The sequence below is a fragment of the Arctopsyche grandis genome, chromosome 8, assembly GCF_051622035.1.
Source record: "Arctopsyche grandis isolate Sample6627 chromosome 8, ASM5162203v2, whole genome shotgun sequence".
Lineage (NCBI taxonomy): Eukaryota > Metazoa > Arthropoda > Insecta > Trichoptera > Hydropsychidae > Arctopsyche > Arctopsyche grandis.
Genome location: NC_135362.1, coordinates 19,026,938 through 19,049,204, shown reverse-complemented (window position 1 = coordinate 19,049,204; position 22,267 = coordinate 19,026,938). Strand labels below are relative to the sequence as shown.

At 34.1% G+C, this 22,267-nt stretch overlaps 2 protein-coding genes across 6 annotated transcripts; one reads left to right on the top strand and one right to left on the bottom strand.

Annotated features, from left to right (window-relative positions):
• Positions 1–7,209: 7,209 nt before the first annotated feature.
• LOC143915757 (WD repeat-containing protein 55 homolog) lies at positions 7,210–13,462 on the bottom strand. 5 transcript variants are annotated; one of them, XM_077436559.1, is made up of 7 exons: positions 13,270–13,448; positions 12,398–12,519; positions 11,848–12,010; positions 9,093–9,415; positions 8,896–9,013; positions 8,637–8,811; positions 7,210–7,912 (listed from the first exon to the last, which is right to left on the bottom strand). In XM_077436559.1, exons 3-7 carry the CDS (start codon positions 12,008–12,010, stop codon positions 7,423–7,425), a joined length of 1,269 nt encoding a protein of 422 aa, XP_077292685.1. In that variant the 5' UTR covers positions 12,398–12,519; positions 13,270–13,448; the 3' UTR covers positions 7,210–7,422. The 5 variants fall into 5 exon arrangements, with proteins under 5 accessions (XP_077292685.1, XP_077292682.1, XP_077292681.1 ...); XM_077436556.1 differs by having other exon boundaries at positions 13,345–13,448; XM_077436555.1 differs by lacking the exon at positions 12,398–12,519 and having other exon boundaries at positions 13,345–13,462.
• A 2,444-nt stretch (positions 13,463–15,906) lies between these two features.
• Ccm3 (programmed cell death protein 10 Ccm3) lies at positions 15,907–19,163 on the top strand. Its single transcript, XM_077436007.1, has 5 exons — positions 15,907–16,119; positions 16,244–16,421; positions 17,050–17,182; positions 17,260–17,421; positions 17,732–19,163. The coding sequence occupies exons 1-5, from the start codon at positions 16,048–16,050 to the stop codon at positions 17,814–17,816; spliced, it is 630 nt and encodes a 209-aa protein (XP_077292133.1). The 5' UTR covers positions 15,907–16,047; the 3' UTR covers positions 17,817–19,163.
• Positions 19,164–22,267: the final 3,104 nt, after the last annotated feature.

Sequence of the window (22,267 nt, the reverse complement as noted above, 5' to 3'; positions counted from 1 at the left end):
TGCTCGACACAACAAGGAGAGATAGAAAATGGAATACGTGGATTAAAAGTACAAAAAGGGTAGTGGATATAGTGGAGAGTTGAAGAGATTGAAATGACTATGGGCGGGTCACGTAGCCAGAAGAATTTATTAAAGAAGTGCTAGAATGGTACCCGAGAGAATGTAAAAGGGCGAAAGGAAGGCAGCAAGGAAGGTGGGTAGACGAAATTAGAAAAATGTGTCGGGTGAGATGGACAAGATTTGTGCAAAACAGAGACGAATCGAAGCGTGTTGAAGAGGCTTTCATCCAATAGTGGATGGTGAATGGTGATGATGATCAAATATTTTAAATTACATTTTACACTGATAATAGTAATTAGGTAATAATAGTAATTAGGGTGCATTTGTTTAAATAAATCAGTTGATAATTAGCGGTCCGGTCCATTTTTTAATGACAAAATATATGCCGCCTCTTAAAATTTGCCGCCCTTAGGTGTCGCCTTACTTGGCTATGTCCACGGGACGTCCCTACAACTATGTACGTATGCTATTTCGCACCCATTATATTTATTAATCAAAGAGTGTGTGATATTTCTATAGATATTTTATGTTATATAACAGGTAATTTCGCTTGGAAAATCCAATTTAAACGTTTGCAGTAAGTGTTAGATCACACCATAGGAGCATCAATCGGATGATCTGAAAGCTCGCCGACACTCGATGACTTTTCGATATGGGAAATAAATTTGCAATTTGGGAAAATTATCTGGGAGCAATCATCAAAACCGACGGGTGTGAGCCATGGAAACTTTCACGTCCGCAGTTTGGGAGGAGAGCCACGAAAGCGCGGGCTTTGGTCCAGTGCAGTGTGGTCAAAAATCACGACGTGCGCGATGGCCGTGCCCCGATTAGGATTGTTTGTAATTTACGATGGGTTCAAAGGCACGTGGGACCGTCTCTATTCCATCTGAGATGGCATTTTTGGTATTGTCGGCGCGTGATGTGACCGCCGCGGTCACAAAAGGCACCGGCACACCGGTCACGACCTAGTCTAATTAAGTCCCTCCTGTCCTCTCTTAACTATAAGTCCTCCAACATTACACTACCAATGTTACAAGATACAAGTCTCTAATAAATATGTCGAACTGAGGCACATAAAGATAAATCATCAACATCTCTTCGGTTTGAGATCACTTGTTTCAACATTCTGCATTACCAAGTACCAACAATAGAAAAGCCTTACTGATCCTTAAATAAAAAAAAAGATCTATCCTATCCTTTGGTGTATTTGTATTTTTAATCATCATTAAACATTAACATATAAAATACATACATCCTCCTTTTTGTTACCGAATTGACCTTAGTTTTTTCTAACAATACCATAGGAAATCGTGTACAAACTATGTATGTACATACATATGTATGTATGCAGATCCATCTCAAATTTAGGCATATTAAGGAATTATTATTATTTGTCGTATGGTCTCCTATCAAATAATTTATCCATTCACTCCAGTCACCTAATATGCCCAAAGAATCAGTTGGTGAATCTCTTCCAGCATTTCAGGGAATAAATCAGCTCATAAAAGTATTGCACCTTCACTATATGTACATACAAACATACATATATCCCCCTACACTTTAAAACATCGCGTAGCAATTATGCTGTCTGGAATACGGTTAATTCTCAGCGATATGTTCCATTGTCTACACCTCCATACACTTACAAACAGAGGATTCAGACAATCTCTATTGATGCTCATTCACAAAGACCACATCGAAGTCAATTCAACTTATAATTTGCATCAAAAATATTTTAGAAGGATTAATCTAGTTACAAGGAAGCAGGCCATTTGATTTGCATATATTTACATACTATAAAATACATATATAGAAAGATAGATAGGACTAGGAGGATACACATAGTATACGTGAGTGAGAAGTATGACAAGGGTAGTAGATATAGTGGAGAAAATGAAGAGATTGAAATGGCGCACAGAGGGTTATGTACATAGGTTAGAAGTGTGACAAAGGTGGTTGATGTAATGATGAGGGTAAAAATATTAAAATAACAATGGGCGGGCGTAACTAGAAGAACGGACAATAGAAGTGCTAGAATGGTACCCGAGAGAATGTAGGTGGGTAGACGAAATTAGAAAAATGTGTTAGATAAGATAGATGAGAGTTGAGAGATGTGAGAGACAGAGACGAATCGAAGCGTGTTGGAGAAGCTTTCATCCAGCAGTGGATGGTGAATGGCTGTAAATTATGATGATATAGAAATAATCAAATTCATTTCAAGATTATATTCAATCAAATGAGCATTCACTGTTGATTAAACTTTTCAAGGCTAACTGGAATTATGCTCCTTTGATTTAAAAAATATAGGATAACAACCTACATATGTATATATGTGGTCTCCCTCACGGGACCGAAAGTGAAACGCCCGAAAACGCAAATATCGGAAGGCAAAGATCGAAAATCGAAAGATCTTAAGTCGAAAGATAAAAAAGGGTGTATATATGTACCGGTGGCGTGACGTGAAAATCTCCCTGTTTTTGTCGCACAGCCTCACACGTGTGCGCGAGCAGGATACATGGGGACAAGGTGACATTATACCGAGTCACCTTGTATCCTACTCACTCATTTGTACCATATTGACAAGTTAAGATCGCAGAGTCGTAAATCTTTTCGGTACATCACTTCCGCAATTGTAGAGATTGCCAGTTTATGTGCACAGGTACAGGCTGGCACATCTGAAAAACGAGCCGTTGAGAGATGTTAAAGAGGAATTCTTCACGAAGTCGCGGCGATAATGTAAGCGATCGACGATAAAATTCACCAAAAGCAATAATTCGAAAGGCACAAAAGGCATTTTAGGCGTAGGTGGTGGTCGGGGCAGTTCTTGACAATGGAAGCAGGAGCCGACCCTGTGACCCGCCAAGTAGCTGGCGCCAACCGCTCCTCAACTTCAATTATTCACCAGGGAGCAACATCTCCACGAAACAAACGACCCATTATTATATACGTATGTATGTACATACATAGGTAGGCATACACCTGAGCCACACGCTCGCATTTGTCTCAATCCGAAGACAATCGATCCTAGCCTCCAGCTATTCGTTTATATGTAGATACCCACGAACGATACTCTACTCTGGAGACAAAACAATGCACATCGAACGATATAAAGTAATAGAAAACACACAAGAATGATGACGTACAGATTGGCAAACGTTCAATATCATTCAAGCTTCCCTTTTATCTCGCCACAAATAGATATCTTGACAGATGCACCACTTAGCATTCTTCAACACTCAACACGTTATCATCTTGTAGAATGTCACTTACATACATATTATATGTATGTGCGAAATATAATATAGTGTTACTTGAGACTTTCACTATTTTCTATTATCATTAAATCAGGTATTCATTTTGATTTTATACGTAATATGTACGTTTTGCTAAACGAATTCGTTTCATAACAGTAGATCACCTGCTTTGCCGATTCATCGCGATTTAATAACATAGATTAGAAGATGCTTTGCCGAAAGGAAAGGTAATCATCACGCTTTTTCATCCATCCCAACCACCACCCGTGGCGGTTCCACCTGCCGTTTAGCAAAACGCCATAATAACACCCCTGGCTCTCAGGTGCTAAAACCGTAAACTGCAAATTAGCGATTAACACCTCTCAATAACGGGAATAGGCCGACAAAAAAACCTACTCATATAAACAATCTATTTTACTATATTTTTTTTTACACCTAAATAATTCTATTAACTTTTCAACAGGCTGGCGCCGGAGATTAAAAAGTTAGCATGTACGCGTAATATTCGACACGTTTGAGTTATTGGATAAAAATAATCGTAAAAATTTCCCGTGAAAAGTCGTGGCGACGTTACGTTGTGTCGTTAATTATTTCCGAGAGAATTTTATGCGCCCCGTTTTAATTGTTTGCTCGTATCAATTACAAAACACTTCCAGAACTTTTATTTATGATCGTGTTAGCCTCTAGCGTAATTGCGTTTGATCTGCCTGTGAAGCGTGCAGTACCCACATTGCATAGTGAAATATATAATAAAATAAAAAAAGTCATGAGCGGCGACAAAAGATCATAAGTATTGTTGTGCAATTTGAGTTTGTCACTTTTTATTGTATTCGTTAGCGTAACGACGGTTTAAATTTGATTGCCAAACTTACGTATACGTTACAAACGTGGCCCGTTTTCAATGCGTGTTTGTTATTGATATAACGTCAAGATTGCAATAGTACAAATAATTATTTTAAATATTGTATTGATATATATTCATATAATTATTAATACATACATAATTGAACACGTTTGGATTTTCAACTGTTCAGTTTGAAGTTAATGTTTTTTATTATCATTTATGTATAGGGTTACCATTCGTCCCGGATTTTCCCGGACGGAACCGGATTCCAGTTCTGCGTCCCGCATCGATAAATGTCCAGGATTTAAGAATTTATCAAAATAAATTTAGTTTATACATAAGCCAGCAGTTTGGCTTAGTGGTAGCTTATATATTTAGCACCACTGAGGTCAAAGGTTTGTGTCCTCGCCACTGCTGGTTAGATTTGGGGGTTTTGTGACTCCAAATCGATCGTTTCTCTATCAGAGTTTGCCAATTTTAACTGATCATTGCTGAAACGGTTCCTGAAAATTGGTATTAGATCTAATCCTGTTGTCACAAAATCTGCCTGTGTATAATTTGTAATAATTGTACACAGTAATCTGAAATCTATAGATATCTCTATAATTTCGTATTTATTATATGTATAAAAATTGTATACAAAAAAAATCTAAAAATAATCCATAGATGTCTCTATGATTATTATTTCTGATTAATTGTTATATGCTATATATTCTGATTGTATATGTATGTATTACTGTATTTCTGATTGTTTATGTATTCTGTATTTCGTTAACGTACACCCGTCGCATTGGAGCAAATCTGTAATGGCAAGTGTATATTGATATGGAATAATAAAATAAAATATAATAATGACGAAATCAGTTATTGATGCATTGGATTCAAATAACTTGACAAATAAGTTGATGGAATATTGTGCACACAATAAAAATTCCAAATTTGGAGGTGTTAATCAATGAAATGTAATAATAATGGGTTTGGTGCAAACGATCGACAAGCGCCAGACAGAATGAACCACAGATTAACTGGATGGCTGCTTTAAACGCAATTTTCGACTTCACGAATGATAGATTGCACATCAGATGACGAGTAACCTTTCGATGTGCACATATACAATTATTAAAATTGAGTTGGATCTTTCTGGCGAGTTTAATAAGGCAAAATTCGGAACTAAAGTATCAGAAGCACAGAACGTATAGGTATGTCGGGACTTGGGTAGATTTAGCTTAGTGTAAGTGCGAGCAGTGCGCACGCATAAGGTACACGTGTCGTTAATCTGTGGTTCAGTCTGTCTGGGGCTTGTCGATCGTTTGCACCGCATCGACTAATAATAGAAGGGCCCTTACGAATAAATAATTCTTTCCCCACTCCTTTCCTTTTGGGCATGCTTGGGTATAATTCCCTTGAACTTCGGAGAAACTTCTCATTAATTCGTTTCGTTCTCCTGCTCTTACGTGGTAATACGTCATGCCCGTTGTTGCTGGAGCAGTTGGGACTTTATGTCCCTAATCACTATGTGCGTGGTAGACATCATCATTTGCTGGCTGTACCTCCTGCCCGCACAGTCCTTTTTCGAATGGCTCCTATTCCAAGAGCTATCCGACTTCTTAATGAAATCGTTGCTGCCGAGACTGAATGTGATATTTTCAACCTTAGTGAGCGTAAATTGTCGGAAATTACTCTAACCCATTTATCTGGTAGTCTGCGCTCATCATTGTTTTCATGATTGATTGTGATTTATGAGTGAAATTTTGATTAACTCTCTTCCACTTGGGCCTTACAGGGATGTTTTGTATTTGTAGTTGTTTCTTACATATTTATTGAAACTGGCTGTAGGTGCAAGGCATTCCTTATGCTATATTTTATTTGATATTTTTACTTTATCTGTTATTATTAAATGCTATTTTTTATGTTTATGTATGGATGTATTTATGTTTATGTTAATTGTTATTTTGTTTTTGTGTTATATTTTTTGACGATTGTGGCGCTTTAGGAATTCCTGTTATGCCACAATGGTCTGTTTAGAATAAATAAATAAATAAATAATTGTTGTCGTGTTTTAATGTTAATAATAAAAAATACGCTACAACGCACGGAATACAATCGCATAAATTTACTTATAAAAATGTATCCCATGTTGTTTATTGTTTTTGAATGCATTGTGTAATTTTTACCGATGCTTGCCCATCTTGCGAGTAATATAAACAAATAGAGAAGTTTTTATCGGACATACGTCGAGCACCAAGCATCAAATACGACTGATGCTAAAATTATTTAGGATTGTCTGTGGACAATCGTCACTTGACAACAATATAACGCCTAAAGCCACATCTATAAAATTTCTCTGGTGTTAATAGAAGATTAAATAACACTGTTCGACATGAAAAATGGTTCAGAGACGAGATATGACTTTTCTTATAGATCTATGCCCAGTAAATACGAATCTGGTAATAAAAAATGTTGATTGGATCGAGATTCGGAGATATGTGTTTTTTAAATAGCGCGATTTTTCTATATCTTGGTGTTGTTCGGTCGATGTCTCAAAATCTGTCATGTTCCTGTTCAAAATGAATATTGGAATCTATAGTCGGGTATTTTATCTTTCATTTGTAGTACTTTTCAGCCTTTAAATTTCTCTAAGTAGTCGTCCAGTTCAAATCAAAAGTCAAAAAAACGTATTTTCACATGGGATTTTTCCCACTGTTAATACTATTTTATATAGAATATTTTCCATTGAAAAATGTTTATTGGGATAGTGTTCTGGCCACACTATTTTTTGTTTTCGTTTAAAACGGTTAATTGGAAGTGTGCTGAATTTCAAATCGAATTTAAAATAAATTTATATATGAACAACTTTAATACCCCAGGTTTTGCTCAGGGGCAACCCTTGATTGTATAATGGGAAAATAAATTTAAATATCAATAGTAATTTCTCCATATTTCTCGCCAAGTTAACAGATGTTATTAATTACGAAACATGTGCAAGGACAAAGATGAAGTGTAATAAATTGATGGTAGTAGCCCCTGAAGTGCATTATCATCGTATTGTTTGCAAAAATTAATATTTATTACAGTTTTTATGTGTAAGTGAAATTTCACATACAAACGCAAAATGAAAATTAAAACTGCCTTCATAAATAATGACAACACAATAAATAATTTAATTTCATAATTTTATTTGAAATGTGAATTTCTTGTCATAAAAAACATTCAGCTTATAAAATAAATTTGTTTTTAACAATAAGTAGATATTATATAATACAATTAGCTCAAATCGGCAAAAAAGTCTGAGGAATTTCCGATTTTGCTGGACGGCAAGTTATTTCTTAAATCACGACGTCTGTTTTGTTTCTTCGTTTTCACTTCTATGTCTTCGAAATATGTAGAATTCCAAAATCTGATATCGTTATCATGCGAAGACGATGCAATGAAGTGGCCATCGTTCGAAATGTCCATATTGTCCACTGGCATAGAATGTTGACCGACAACTCCCAGATGCTTATGTGGAAACAGGTGGGTAGCCCTCAAAACACCGTCTTCGCCGGAGATAACCGCAATGTTCTCGGTCACAGGCACCATGCAGGTAATCGACTGTTTCAATCCCGAGTATTCATCACTATGCAAACCGAATTCACCCCAGTTGAAGATATACATCTTTCCTTTAGCTGAACCAGCCATAATCTTTGTCTCATTTCTATACAAACCCAAACACGTCAAATCAGATTCGTACTCCTCGGTTTGGACGTAAATTTTTCTAAAAAAAAAAAGGAATCAATCAAAATGTAATGAAAAAGTGTTCCAATGACTGAGCATGTTACACGGCGACTACATATATATAGTATATTGTGTAGCATGTAAGATGAGTGATGTGAGTTGGGCCGACACGATCATATGACATGGATGAGTAATCATGGTCTCATTGTCTCTTTGATTTCTTCTCCCCTTTCCAACAAAGACAATGAGGTTATAAAATAAATTATAACATTACCAATAAATACAAAAAAGGCAAGCAAGCAGAGAACAATAATATTGTGAGATGACAGGTACTTCACTTCGAAAGAGAGGGTGTGGCAGACCATATCAAAATGAACAAATTACAATAATTGGCCTTTGTCTTTTGAAGATACTTAAGCTGAATATAATGATAACCTGAGTCAATGCATACATCAAGCAATGATTTCAGCGTGGTTACAAATTAAGCCATTTACATATAATTAACAATATGCAATCCATTATGTCTCTCATTACAAGGGATACTATATTTAGCATATCATTATCATAATTAGTAATAAATAAATACATCTCTTCGATGCAATTCAGAGAGACATCAAATATGACAAAAGAATTCATTTTTGATTCGCACATTAATGCAACAAGGGGGGATAAAAGCTACCATTTCTGATTTACTGATTTCGAATAATACGAGTGCATATTTTAGATAATGTGTATTTATTAATATTTATTCTCATTTTACAAACCTTGCAGTCATATTAATTGCACTCAATGTTCCATCTCCACAGCTGCAGACTAAATACTTATGAGAAGAATTCGTTATCATATCAGAGATATAATCTTCTGCTAATTTTATGGAGAACACTGGACTGCTAGTTCTTGTCCTAACATCCCACAATCTCACAATTCCATCATCATCCCCTAGAACAAATAATAACAAATTAAAAATCAAACAAAAATTCTAAATAGACAAATATATGTATATGTAATACAAATTTAAACTACCGGTAACAAAAGTGAAGTTGTTTAAGATGGTAAGACAATATATGGGCACTTCGTGAGCATCTTCATAAAATCTTTTGAGTTTTCCCGTGTTTGTATCGGTAAGCATAATGTTATGATCCTACAAAAAAAAAATTAAGGTATTATATGAAGTACATAAATAAACATCGAAACTATCTACTTGTGTAAAATAATGATACCTTTGAAGTACTGAATAATATAGATCCTTCTTCACTAAATTCAATGTCTCTGCATGCCCTTTCATGTATTTCGTGTGTGGCAACCAAAGTATTACCTTCATTACTATAATTATAAAGTGCGACATCGCCTGTGATTAAAGCAACAGCGATCATATCATTTAGTGGATGAAAGCAAATGTCCGTTATACATTCTTCCAGCTTTATATCTGGTGGGTGATTTCGCACTTTTTCCTTGGCAGCTTTAATCGCTTTCACAAGTTCATCATCCTCATCCAGAGTTTCTCCTTCACCAGCAGCTTCACCTTCATCCATCTTTTCTTCTTCTGACAATATATAATACATAACTTTAATATAAAAAGTGATGAGAAAATATTATAATGTAATATTAAATTTAATATAAGAAGTTAAATGATAAAATATTATACTAGATATACAGGTACATGTATGTATGTATGTAGGTATTACTTAAATACTATTATATAATTAAATGAGACTAGATCAAATATAATTAATTAGAATGTGTCGTTGTTACAATGCCAAAACCATGTGTAGAATTTATGTAAATTTTGATATTATTAAGTAGATGATAAAATAGTAGAAGTAGTCAGTAATTATTTATATTTAGGGCAAATAATACACATATACGGTAGTAAAGAGGAAATAAAAAACGTATGAAGTTAGGATTGAGTTCATTTGGACGAATGAATGTCATTTTTAAATCAAAAATGCCATTTGCCTGAAGAAAAAGATAGTTGATTAATGTATTTTGCCAGTGATGATGTGTGGATGTGAAACTTGAAAATTGAATACCAAGATGTTACACAAAATCCAATGCACCCAAATAAATATGGAGAGCTATATACTCGGCATAATGAGGAGAGATGTGAAATGGAATATGTGAGTGAGAAGTGTGATGAGGATAGTGGATATAGTGGAGAGACTGAAGAGATTGAAATGCCAATGGGTGGGTCATTTAGCTAAAAAAATAGACGAAAGAAGTGCTGGAATGGTACCCGAGCGAATATTAAAGGGTGAAAGGAAGCCTGCAAGGAAGATGGGTAGACGAAAACTAGAAAAATGTCTGGGTTGAGATCGATGAGGGTTGCGTTGCAAAACAGACACGAATGGAAGCGTGTTGGAGAGGTCTTCATCCGGCAGTGGATGGTGAATGTAAATGATGATAATGAAGTAATAAATAATAATCAACTGAAAATTTTATATTTTCAGAGGCAATTTATCGAGCTATATTGCTTGATACAATAATTATCGCAGAAGGCAATGCTTAGAGTGACTATATGAGCAATTTTTTTTCAAACTAAAATTCTTTTTCCAAATGCAATTAATTTCAAGAGGATATAGACGTATATAAGTAGTTTTTTATCATCACACTATACATATGTACATATCTATACAAAAAATAAATTATTAGAAAAAAGTATACGATTAGGTAAAATTTGCATATATGTATGTATTGTACAAACATATCTTTTATTGTAATGATTGAAATATATCTTATATATCTTTTATTGTAATGATTGCACTGAAAATATAACTTCTTAGGTAATGTGAAATATAACGACCAGGGCCGCCGAGGAGAATCTCTGGCACTGGGAAAATTTATTCCGGGCTCTATGATAAAATAAAAATAAGATTTTATAGATGTATATTTAACACTATGATGGCCGTTGACTCATATTTGTATCATGTTGGGTACACAAAGCTTACTGGCCGCTGACACATATATGATTCACGACTGCGCGAACTGTTTCAGTCCGCTGATATATTTTTGTATCACGTTTTCGTCAATCGTTTGTGGCCAATGATACAATTTCGTATCACGTTTTCGTTTATGACGAAAACCTGATACAAAAATATATCAGTGGACTGTAACAGTTCACGCAATCATGAATCATATATGTATTAGTAGCCAGTAAGCGTTGTGCACCCAACATGATACAAATATGAGTCAGCTGCTGTTATAGTGTTAATATGCGAAAAATCTATCAGAACTATTAGATAAATACCTACATGATGATTGTTATTTTTTTAAATAATTGAATAAAGAAGTGTGATATAACAAGTAAAATTTCACATGGACACAAAGAATGCGCGGATCAAAAAAAATAAACATTTAACATTAAATAAATATATGTATGTATGTTTTTCTATATAGAATAATATAAAATATCAATATCGGTCAGTCGGACGTCCCGACACGGGGCCCCTTTAGTAGTCCGGGCTCTGGAACTTTACCCTAGCTCCCCCCCCCCCCCCATCCTCATCGGCCCTGATTACGACAAAGGATGTTTATAAAAAAGAAAAACATTTTAAGCCGACGGTCAAACACTCAAAAAGCTAAAGCATCCCGCATTATTAAAAGCTAGCTAGCAAGAACTAGGTTTTTACACGAATCATCTGACCAATAGCAACCAACATACAAAATGCATAGACACTGATGTAATGTCTTCAAATATTATATTTTAAACCTATCAAAATTAATATTCTAGTCTTTATAGTTTTAATTTATATTTTACATTTTTATTCAATAATTTACTCAGTCACCAAAAAGATTGTCGGCCACTGCTTTGCTGCTTAATTACCTTCCATCATAAATTTTGCACATTCATGGTTTTGGCATTGGAATGATGTCACGAAAATTTTCGTAAAAAGTTTACTTACTGTGTTTATAAATGTATGTATGTACATGTTTATTAATCCAGGTATTAAAAAAACAAAAAACGTTTAAATGAACTACCTTGATCACTTTCAACGGGGCTAGTGTCTGCAGCAGCAGCAGAATTTTCATCAGAACTACTTTCTGAATCCGAATCACTTGAATCACTCTCATCTATGGTTTCATTTTTGGGAACATCCGAATTATCAGTCATTTTTCCTAGGCCTCTTTTTAAAATTCCCATCTACAACGAAATTATTATCACTGAATGTGAGGAATTATACTCTTAAAAATTATGTATGTATAAGGAAAATTAAGGCATTCATATCAGCGAAATAAATTGAAATGATAAAATAATGAAAAAGCAGAACTTGATCTATGTGAAAGCATTTACAAAATACATTCTACTTATACCATTGAAGACATTTTAGCTAAAAATTATCATTCAAATAAAAAAGTACATGTTGCAGATTGGAATTTCTCTTGAAAATAATACTTCGCATACATAAAAGATGAAGCAAATTTTTGAAAAACTATAAAATGGTTTCAGTATAAAATGTTCGAGCATAAAAATTAATAGGCATATATAATAACAAGAATTGAAAAATGTAGAGAATTGTAACAAACTTACCCAATAACTAGCAGTGACTAAACTAAAATTGGTAATTCAAAGTGTTGTTGCAATAATTAAATTGTTAATTTAGAATTAAGAACCAGCAAGAAAATTGTATGTATGTAATTATTAACACACCGCTGTGGACGAAAATCACAAATATCGTGAAAAAAAGGTAAAAACACTCCATGATTAAATAAAATAGTTCGAGTTAAAACAAATAAAAATTTCATTTTCATAGTTGCAAAAAAGTTAAATTTTCAAAAATAAGGCAATGGTTATGGATGACGGGTTAGCTATGCAAATCTATTAAAATAAGCCTCTGGCCAAGATCTCATTGATAAACTTGCCTATTTCCTTTCATTCAACATTTTATCTAGATAAATAAGGATAACTTGCATTCATTGAATTGTCTTTGATATATTTCAATAAATACTGTATATATCTTAAAAAAATATTAAGTATCACAATGATTTACTACTACTAATTTGACTGAAGCGAATGGGGTTAGCAGTCAAAATGATTTTTTTCAACCATTTTAAAAGATGAAGACTATAAAATTTTCAATACAAATTTCGGACAATTGAAAATGCCGTATGAAAATGTCCTGAAATCCTGACAGGATTTCACAGATCATTAGACTTTTGCCCCCTATATACGCAGAAAAATTATTTCATTGATAAAAAACAAATTTTCATTGAAAATAACCAAATTGTAAAAAATAAATTTTTACTGTGACCGGTAATATAAAATTTAAATTACATTATCTTATGTATTTTCTTTACTAAAAAAAATATTAAAAAAAGTTAAAGTCTTCAGCTACACATTACATTTTAAAATTCAAGCAATTTTAAATAACAAATTAAATTAAACTCCACGTTTTCACTTACTTTTAGAACGGTTTACATAAAATTACAAGTAATCACATTAAAATTGATACATTTAATTTTATGATAAGTCCAAACCTTAAAAACCACGTGATTATAACTTTTTTTCAAAAATTGTACAACACGCGACTTAACCTAACGTCACGTTGACATTCACTTATGAACATAAGCCCACAAAATGCAGCCAACTCAATACGCACATTGTTTACAAAACTAAAAATCAATATTACCCTTTTTTCCATTCAAATATTCAAACATTACACTCATTCTTTTATTTATTAATAATCCAAAAAAATACCGTCTATAAAATCATAATAAATCTCTCACCACAGAAACAATTTTTAAGTTAAAAATAAAATTTCAATCCGTAGTGAGTTGCTTTGTAGTAGGGTATTCTTTGTGTATTCAAGGAACTGTATAGTTGTGTTTCCACAAATAATCTTTTTTTTTTTCACAAGCTTTCACCAAGCAGAACTTATTGAGCCTGTCTACCTGCCAGGTTTAGCGTGTTAATAGAGTCAACTATAATAGTCGTGTTTCAAACCATACTGTTGTTACACCTCTACCCATTCCTTATAATACTTGCAACAAAAATTATATGTAAAAAAATAGATAATGAGGCATATTACACAATCTAAATTATCACACGATTCACGCCTATCGCGCAGCAGTGTATCCGGGCTGTTTTGAAATCCACGATACTAGAATCACAATCCGTATTGTAGTGTTGTAGCGGCTCTACGACATGGTCGAGTTTCAGTCACCATCCTGTGAGTTGGGACTGATTCGGCCATACCGGTTTGCCGCTTTTTCACTTTCTTCCCGACCGTCAAATTAAACAGTCGAGTGTACAATATTCCGTTATTTCATTTTTTTACGCCCCCATAGTGTAATACCCCCCAATGATCACTGGACCCATAGCTAATATTGAAAAATACATAAGAATTTAGATATACATATATTGTGAACATCAAACATTTACATTTACAGACATGTATATGTATTCTCATTTCCTAAAAAAATCTTGATCTAGGACAGTGACTCCCAACTTTTTATGACTCGTGTCTGCCCTGGCAGCCCAGTCTTTTTATGACCTGGCAGCCCATTTCAATGAACTTTACCTCTCCCCTCAAATCACAAAAATATTTATATGTTGCTATTATTTCAAATTTGTTGTAATTATAATATGAATCAATAGCATTTGCATAGCAAAGGGCGTGCGAGTAAAGCAAGCCACCACAGTTGGCTATATGGGAGGTTGATACGAGTGATGCTGTTACTAATATTGACTGTGTTGAAGGCCCCAATAAGCTCAGCTTGGTGAAGGTTTGTGAATAGATTATTTGTAGTAACACAATAATAGAGTGCTCGTTATTTAATCATTTGACCATTAACTTCTGGCATCTGACCAAAAATTAATAAGCATTTTTTCAAATCGATCCTTAAAGTATTATCAAACTATAGTGTTCAAACAAGTTTTCGTTTTCCTTGAATGATAATGATGTAACTGTCCAAAAGTTTGCTTTATCAAAAGAATTTAAAACCTATAAACTTTTTGCTATGCACGAAAGTCAACGTTCTGCACAAGGGAAAAGAATGAGAAGTGAGAAAATCAAAAGTTCAGTCGTTTTTTACAAATCGACATGTTGAATTCGAATGAAATTCGCCAAAATCAAAAAAAACCTTTCTACATATCCACCATTGTTGATTTATTTTTGTAAACCCCTGTAGGAATATAGCACAACTTGTGCTATTACGAATCAAAACCTGTGATCTCATACATTTAACACCAATCATCATCGATCTTGTACAAACATGCATAACTCAAGGGCAACGTCCCCTTCGACCATTCCAGAAGAATGAGTTCATCGCTCGATCGTAAAACGAACGAAACCCAAAAGTGATGTCATCAGGAAATCGTAAACACGTGGCAAGCGTTTACGCGTGACACACGACCCCATTGTTTTTATATCTTTTTCAAATGTAGGCCATTGTGGCGCATTAGGTTCTTCCTGTAATGCCACAATGGTCCAAAACTATTAAAACTATTAAATAAATAAATAAATAAATAAATTACAATTCTCAAACGAATGACGTCCTGGCGCTGACCCCATACCTATAAACCACACGTGTACCGAACACACGCACCTCGAAATCAGGTCAACACGTGTCCCCAACACACGTGTCCTGGAAACAAAAACAAAGCATCTGCACACGGCACGTTTTAAGCCAGAACGTATATAAAGCGACGCACCAGCTCCCAACACCAGAGTGTACCTCTAGAGTTCAACCAGCTCACTTCTCCGAAGCTCAACCTCTTCGTACATACAATAACCATTGAAACAATTGAACAAAAATAAACGACCCTCTTTCAAAATCAACTGAGTTTCCATAGGCCGGGAAACGGTCGAAACCTTTAACCTGACCTATAACCCTTTCCATCAAGAGATTGAGATTTTATTTTTAGCTTCAAAAAACATTGCTAAGAAGTCACTCATATAATAAATAATTACCATTCAGATTTGAAAAAAGTACTAGAACAATAAAACAGATATTATAATCGTGAAATAGCTCAATATTTAAAAAAATATCATGGCACTTTTTCATTAGAATCAAGTTGGTACACGACGTGCCGAGTGTATTGTCAGGCGTGTCAGCGAGCTGTCAGTGTGGTGTGATTGTGGTGGTGAGGTGTGAGGTGCGAGGTGTGTGTTGTGGGAGAGGCCTTCGGGGGCCACAACTACTGTCATTGCCATTGATTTCGAGTGTTGACCCTCCGACATGACGATGGGTGACGAGGCTCCCGTAGCGGCTCTCGTGCTGCCGGTACTCATTAGGCCAGTCCTCGCACAGGTACCACATACACATCCACATCTACATATGACACACTGCTTATCTCTACTTGTGTCATACGAGACATCCTCTCGTGTCTTCACACTTATCGAACTGTTCACGATGTCGTCTCCTCCTGTTTTAGCTTGAAAGATGTGACGTCGGAGCATCGCAAACATTGAGAACTGCACTGTCAAGGGCCGAAGCTACCGTTCCCGGATTGAGCTATGATCTCGTTGCAGGAATCTTACGACATGCAGACCTTTCTATCAATTTGAACGAAAGCATATTGCGATTGCAGGGGAGCACGACGGAAGCGGACGGTAACACACTTTGTTTTCATTTCGTATTGTGTATTGTGATGTATGAAGACAAATGTAAATATTTAAACTAGAGCTTTCAAAGAATTTATTTGGTAAATATTACACTGCGACATGTTTAAGGTCTGACCGCACTATACGACAACCGAACGATTCCTTCACGTCACAACAGTGTGCGATAATATTAGGTAAACCGCACTTCAACGACAGATTATGTCAATCATTCGTTCGATACCTCGGAGCAAAATGGACGTTATTATAGTATCTTTGATATGCGAAGAAGAAGAACAATCGAGAAAACCCAAAAGATTATGGCTACATGCTATTTCAAAGTCACGATATGAAGAAGGAGAATAATTGTCGCAAGGCAACCCCCCATTCAACGACACCTTGCGTCAAAGTTGGTCGAAAAGTCAACTTTGACGCAAGGTGTCATTCTACGTCATGCGACTGTCGCGCAACGATATTTGGTCGCGTACTGTTGTGAAGTGAAGGATCGTTCGGTTGTTGTATAGTGCGGTCAGACCTTTAAGCTCAAAAGCGAATTCAATGTCAATCATATAATTTTTGATCTAATTTCATCACTATACTGTATATAATACTGATATTATTTTAATTGTTTTGATTATAGCGATGGAGCTTCGTCTCAATCGATCAGAAGATGCTTTTCAAGAACTGAACAAAAAGTCTGCCGCATTGAAGAAAATTCTTAGCCGTATTCCTGATGAAATTACAGATAGAAAAACATTTTTGGAAACGATAAAGTAAACTTTATTTTCATCCACATATATTGTACTATGAATGTATAGTTAACACTTTTTAATTAAATCATTTTTTGTAGAGAAATTGCCTCTGCTATTAAGAAATTGTTAGATGCAGTTAATGAAGTGGCTGGTTTTACCCCGGGTGCCGGTAAACAAATGTTGGAACAGCGTAAAAGGGAATTTGTCAAATATTCCAAAAGGTTTTCTAATACCCTAAAGGAGTATTTCAAAGAGGGACAGTAAGTTTTTATTTTTATTTATATATTCATACTGGAGGTTTCTCACCGATGTATATAGTGGAGAGAGTGAAGAAATTGAAATGGCAATGGTTGGGCTACTTAGCTAGAATAATGGACGAATGGTGGACAAAATAGTGCTACAATGGACCCGAAAGAATTTGTAAGGATGGTTGCAAGAAAGATGGGTAGACGAAATTAGAAAAAATGTGTGGTGTGAGATGGATGGAAGTTGCCCAAAACATGGAATGGCTGAAAATGATGACTACAGGTTTATAAATATAAAATAAATAATACATTTTTTTTTTTTCAGAGCCAATGCTGTATTCGTAAGCGCTTTATATCTCATTCATCAAACAAATCAGATAATGTTAACAGTCAAAAGTAAATGTGAATAAGAAATAACATTGAGAAAGTCTTTCCAGAAAGATATTCCAAATTTTAGAAGTAAAGTTTAATTTTAATGGTGAATTATTGAAGATTTTTAAAATTAAAATTTAACAATTGTTTGACAATATAATCGTAAGTGTCTTGTTCGAAATGAAATTTATTGCTGTAAATTTGGTGACTTAATTGAATTGTGCTTGAGATTAGTAACTTTGCACTTTAAATTGCTTTTCACAAACTATCGGCTGCGGAAATTTCGTGCATACAAACTTATTTAAAACTGTTCAAATGACTAAATATGGGAAATTCGCAACTGTTGCATTCACAGCATATATTTCTAGTATACATACATATATATGAATATAATAGAAACGAATTTATAATATTACATTGTATACACATATTTGGGTAGTCAAAAGTGTCCTAATGTTATAGAATAGCCATTGAAAAATTCTAAATACATACATACATACATTCAATTTATTTTCATTACAAAATCTTTGCCTTAAATTATTTTTTCAAATACAATTTTTTCTGTTTTCAATTAGTCTCCTTCTTAGTGAATTAAATTTAGATCAAATATATAATTATAATTATTTTTAATGTTAATAGGACATATGTATTTTCAAATGCACATTTATATTATTTAAGAAATTATAGTGATATAGGATCACAATATGTAAACTGTATAATAGTAAAAATATACATATATTTTCCAACTACTTAAGATTTAATGCTGACAAGATACAGTGCCTATTGCAATTTAGTAGAACTGAAATATTTTTATTTTAGAACTGTAAAAATATTAAAACACGCATCTTTTGCTAAACGCAAGAATTTCTAATTATAATTTTAACTTTTTTATCTTCAAATGTGTTAAACTTTACTTGCAGTACAGTATTAAACAAAATGTTTCCACCAAATTTTTCTTAAAAATATACCATTTGTATGTTTTCCATAAATAATACAAGACAAAAAATCTGACTGCTTTGTTACTAATTAAATGTACATACTTATTTGTATATTTATATTGTGCCAATTGTTTTGATTTGTTTAAAGGAAATCTAGACCATTTTGAAAAGGGTGATAGTATTTATTATCTATAATTTTTTCTGAAATTCATGATACTTAAAATCTTGGAAGATTATTTATTTTTGTGTGTCATATATGCAAAATAACTTACTTGGCGGGTGTCAGCACAATCGGAAATAGTAATTATTTTTATATACAAAAATCTAGTTTGAAGGGTGGTGGGTTTATTGACTGTACATAAAACATGTTTACTATTTTTAATATAATATTAATTGTAAAATATTCAATTTTAATTTGTAATAAATAGTTTTCACGCAACAAAACTTTTCATGATTTTTCATACAGAACCAATACACTTATGTAAATTATTTCCTCTAGTACATTTCACACTTTTTTATTAAAAAAAAGTGTTATGCAGTATTAAGTTTCAGCACTAATTTGTTTGCCTGTCGATTCAATGAAGCCAAACAAAAACGTTGCATCATCGTTTATTCAACGCCTTGGTATCCTGGCTTATGGTTAGTAAAACCTTTGCCTATACATAGGGTTGTCAGGCGTCCCAATTAATCGGAATTGTCACTAGTTTTAAGTCTCGTGTCCCGAACAAACCTCACGGGACGCCTAAATGTCTCGGTTTACTACTTTTTAAATTCCTACAGAAGTTTTTAACTCAGAATTAACATAAACTATAAACAAAAAGTCGATTTCTGGACCAGATAGTCTGGTAAACACTGCAGCAATATTCAACAATGAACTATTTGTCTCTGTCTTATACTTTCCGGAAAACTATGTGTAGAAGGGAGACAAAAAATGTGTATCAGGCATCAATCAACTTATTACGATAATTTTCTCACACTCAGAATGATTCTTTACACGCAGATGCGTTATAGACAACGTCAGAACAGAAAGACTAAAAGATTTCTGTGATTTTGCTGTTAAAAATCTACTCTCACATTCAAAAACTAGGTGGCTATCACTATTACCTGCAATAGAACGCACTTCAAAGGTATTTGAAGGTTTTTTTTAGCTGAAGCAAAAACACCAAAAACCTTATTAGAGTTTTTCACTAATCCTCTCAGTGAAGCCTATCTTTGGTATGATTTGATTTGGGGGGGGGGGGGGTTTCCCGGTTTGACTTGCATGAAATCTGAAAACCGTACCTATACATGATGACTGTGGCATTTCATCAACAGTTTGGGCCCTGGTGCAAACCTGGAAAATTGAACCGCTCTTAAATTTTTTTATAAACAGTTAATATGAAATCTGAAATGCTGCGACTATCGAAACATACAAAGATTTATAAAAATAAATTTCTTGTTTTAAAAATAAGTTCTGGTTAAATTTAATAAAACTCTATTGCTTATTTGTTGGTGCATTCACTTTCACTTCATCGCTAATGAAATGTAATCCATTGAGACAGTGCCGGCCTTACACCCAATGATGCCCTCGGGCAATTTTTTCTTAACACCTTTAGAAAAAAATTTCGCCTTTGGCGCTCTAATCTAAAATTTTGTATGGCTTTTGGCGCTCTAGATTTAAGTTTTAAAGCGCCTTTGGCGCATCGAGCGGCGCCCTAACTTATTTGGCGTCCTCGGGCGCCGCCCGACCAAGCCCCCCCCTAAAACCGGCACTGCATTGAGAAGCATTTTGTTATACAAAATGGAGTAATTTCCTGTTATCACGGCTCAAAATAATTTTTTTTATTTAATTAAATATTTTTATACGAAAAAAATATCGTTTGTTTTATTTGAATTTTTTCATACAATAAAATTAATGTCTTTAATTTGTCACAACGGTCACGAGATGCAGCTATACCATAGTTTGCGTATTTCCTGGAATTGCGGAAAGTCTATGTGTCGAAATAAGATCGATATCCGCATTGCAAACCGGTCGTATCAAATTTGTGAGAACCATTCGTTTCATTTATTTATGGTCCAAGAAATTGTCGCTGGGCAAACTGCAACGAAGAATTGGGCATGAACAAGAACACAACCGTCGACTGAAATAAAATACATGCAAGAAGTTTGCGTCGAGTCCTTGAATCGACAGCAGCCAAAGCAGAAATTCGCAAGCGAAGGATTGATCGTCAAAGTTGACGAGAGGTTCCTTCGTAGTGGAAGGTAGGTTCGTAGGACGTAGATTCCTTCGTAGTTTTTGGTCAAAGTGCCCGATAGCAGCGGAAAAACCGAAAAAGCGTCTACCTCACGGCACCGAAAGTGAAAAGGTCGAAAAAACAAATATCGGAAGGCAAAGATCGAAAATCGAAAGATCTTAAGTCGAAAGATAAAAAAAGGATGCATGGTAAACGGTACTATGTATACCGATATATAATATATATATATATATATATATATATATATATATATATATATATATATATATATATATATATATATATATATATATATATATATATATGTATGTATATCAGTGGCATGCGGTGAAATTATTTCTCTTTTTGTCATACAACCTTGTTTAATGTGCGCACGCTGGATACGGGAGGAAAAGCCTGTTCCTCTTGTTCCTGTTGTATCCTGCTCTCGCAAATTAAGTGAGATTTACGACGGAGGGAGAGAGACTTTTACCGCACGCCATGGACATATATATATACTAACCGTTTTTCATATGTATGCATGGTAAACGAACATTTTCGACTTTTTTACGGTCACCCATTGCAAAGCCACAATAACGCATCCAATTCCCCTTCCCGTTCCCATTTGTCGGGAAAATGCAGGCAGCAAACACTTTTTTAATTATTTAATTGTTTGTTTATTTTACGCCTAACAACGCAGGAAAACATTTGGAATTATTGCGTTGCAATGCCACTCATTCCCGTTTTTGGACATTCAATTTTATATATACATATGTACATATATAGATATGTATATATGTACATACATATGTATATATATATATATGTACATATATAGACAAACGAATACTTTTTTTAAGAAATGAAAAAAATAATATATAGAATATCAAAATTCAATATTTAAATGGCAACAAATTTTTTGCTAAAACGGTCAGTAAGTATTCATAAAAGTGGTAGGTAAAAAACAATATTTTACTTAGTGAGGCACCACTTAAGCTGAATTCTCTGATTCTGGTATCTCTGTAAAGTCCAAATATTACTACTCTATTCTACTCGACCAAGACTAATTTTCGTATTTTTCTACATTTATCCCAAATTACATAGATATTTGTATCTTAATTTTTAGCTTTGAGCCTTTTTCTAATAATACTTCATTTACTTTTTACAGCAATTATCAAATCGTACAGTGATTTGATTTCTGTTTTCATGTTTTCCGACTATCTTAAACATAAATTATCGAACTGTTCATACTTTTGAATTACTGACTATTGAATTTGAATACTAGCCCTTTTATGTATTTACATACATACATATGACATATGATATACGTACATACAT

Bases quoted from the DNA above. Each gene is read 5' to 3' on its own strand.
- LOC143915757 (XM_077436554.1), bottom strand. From the start codon at position 12,269: ATGCGAAGTATTATTTTCAAGAGAAATTCCAATCTGCAACAT. The intron at 12,011-12,227 runs GTACTTTTTTAT...ATTTCGTTGTAG, and splicing joins GAAATTCCAATCTGCAACAT to ATGGGAATTTTAAAAAGAGG. The intron at 8,812-8,895 runs GTAGTTTAAATT...TATTTGTTCTAG, and splicing joins CAACTTCACTTTTGTTACCG to GGGATGATGATGGAATTGTG.
- Ccm3 (XM_077436007.1), top strand. From the start codon at position 16,048: ATGACGATGGGTGACGAGGCTCCCGTAGCGGCTCTCGTGCTGCCGGTA. The intron at 16,120-16,243 runs GTACCACATACA...CTCCTGTTTTAG, and splicing joins TTAGGCCAGTCCTCGCACAG to CTTGAAAGATGTGACGTCGG. The intron at 16,422-17,049 runs GTAACACACTTT...TTTTGATTATAG, and splicing joins GAGCACGACGGAAGCGGACG to CGATGGAGCTTCGTCTCAAT.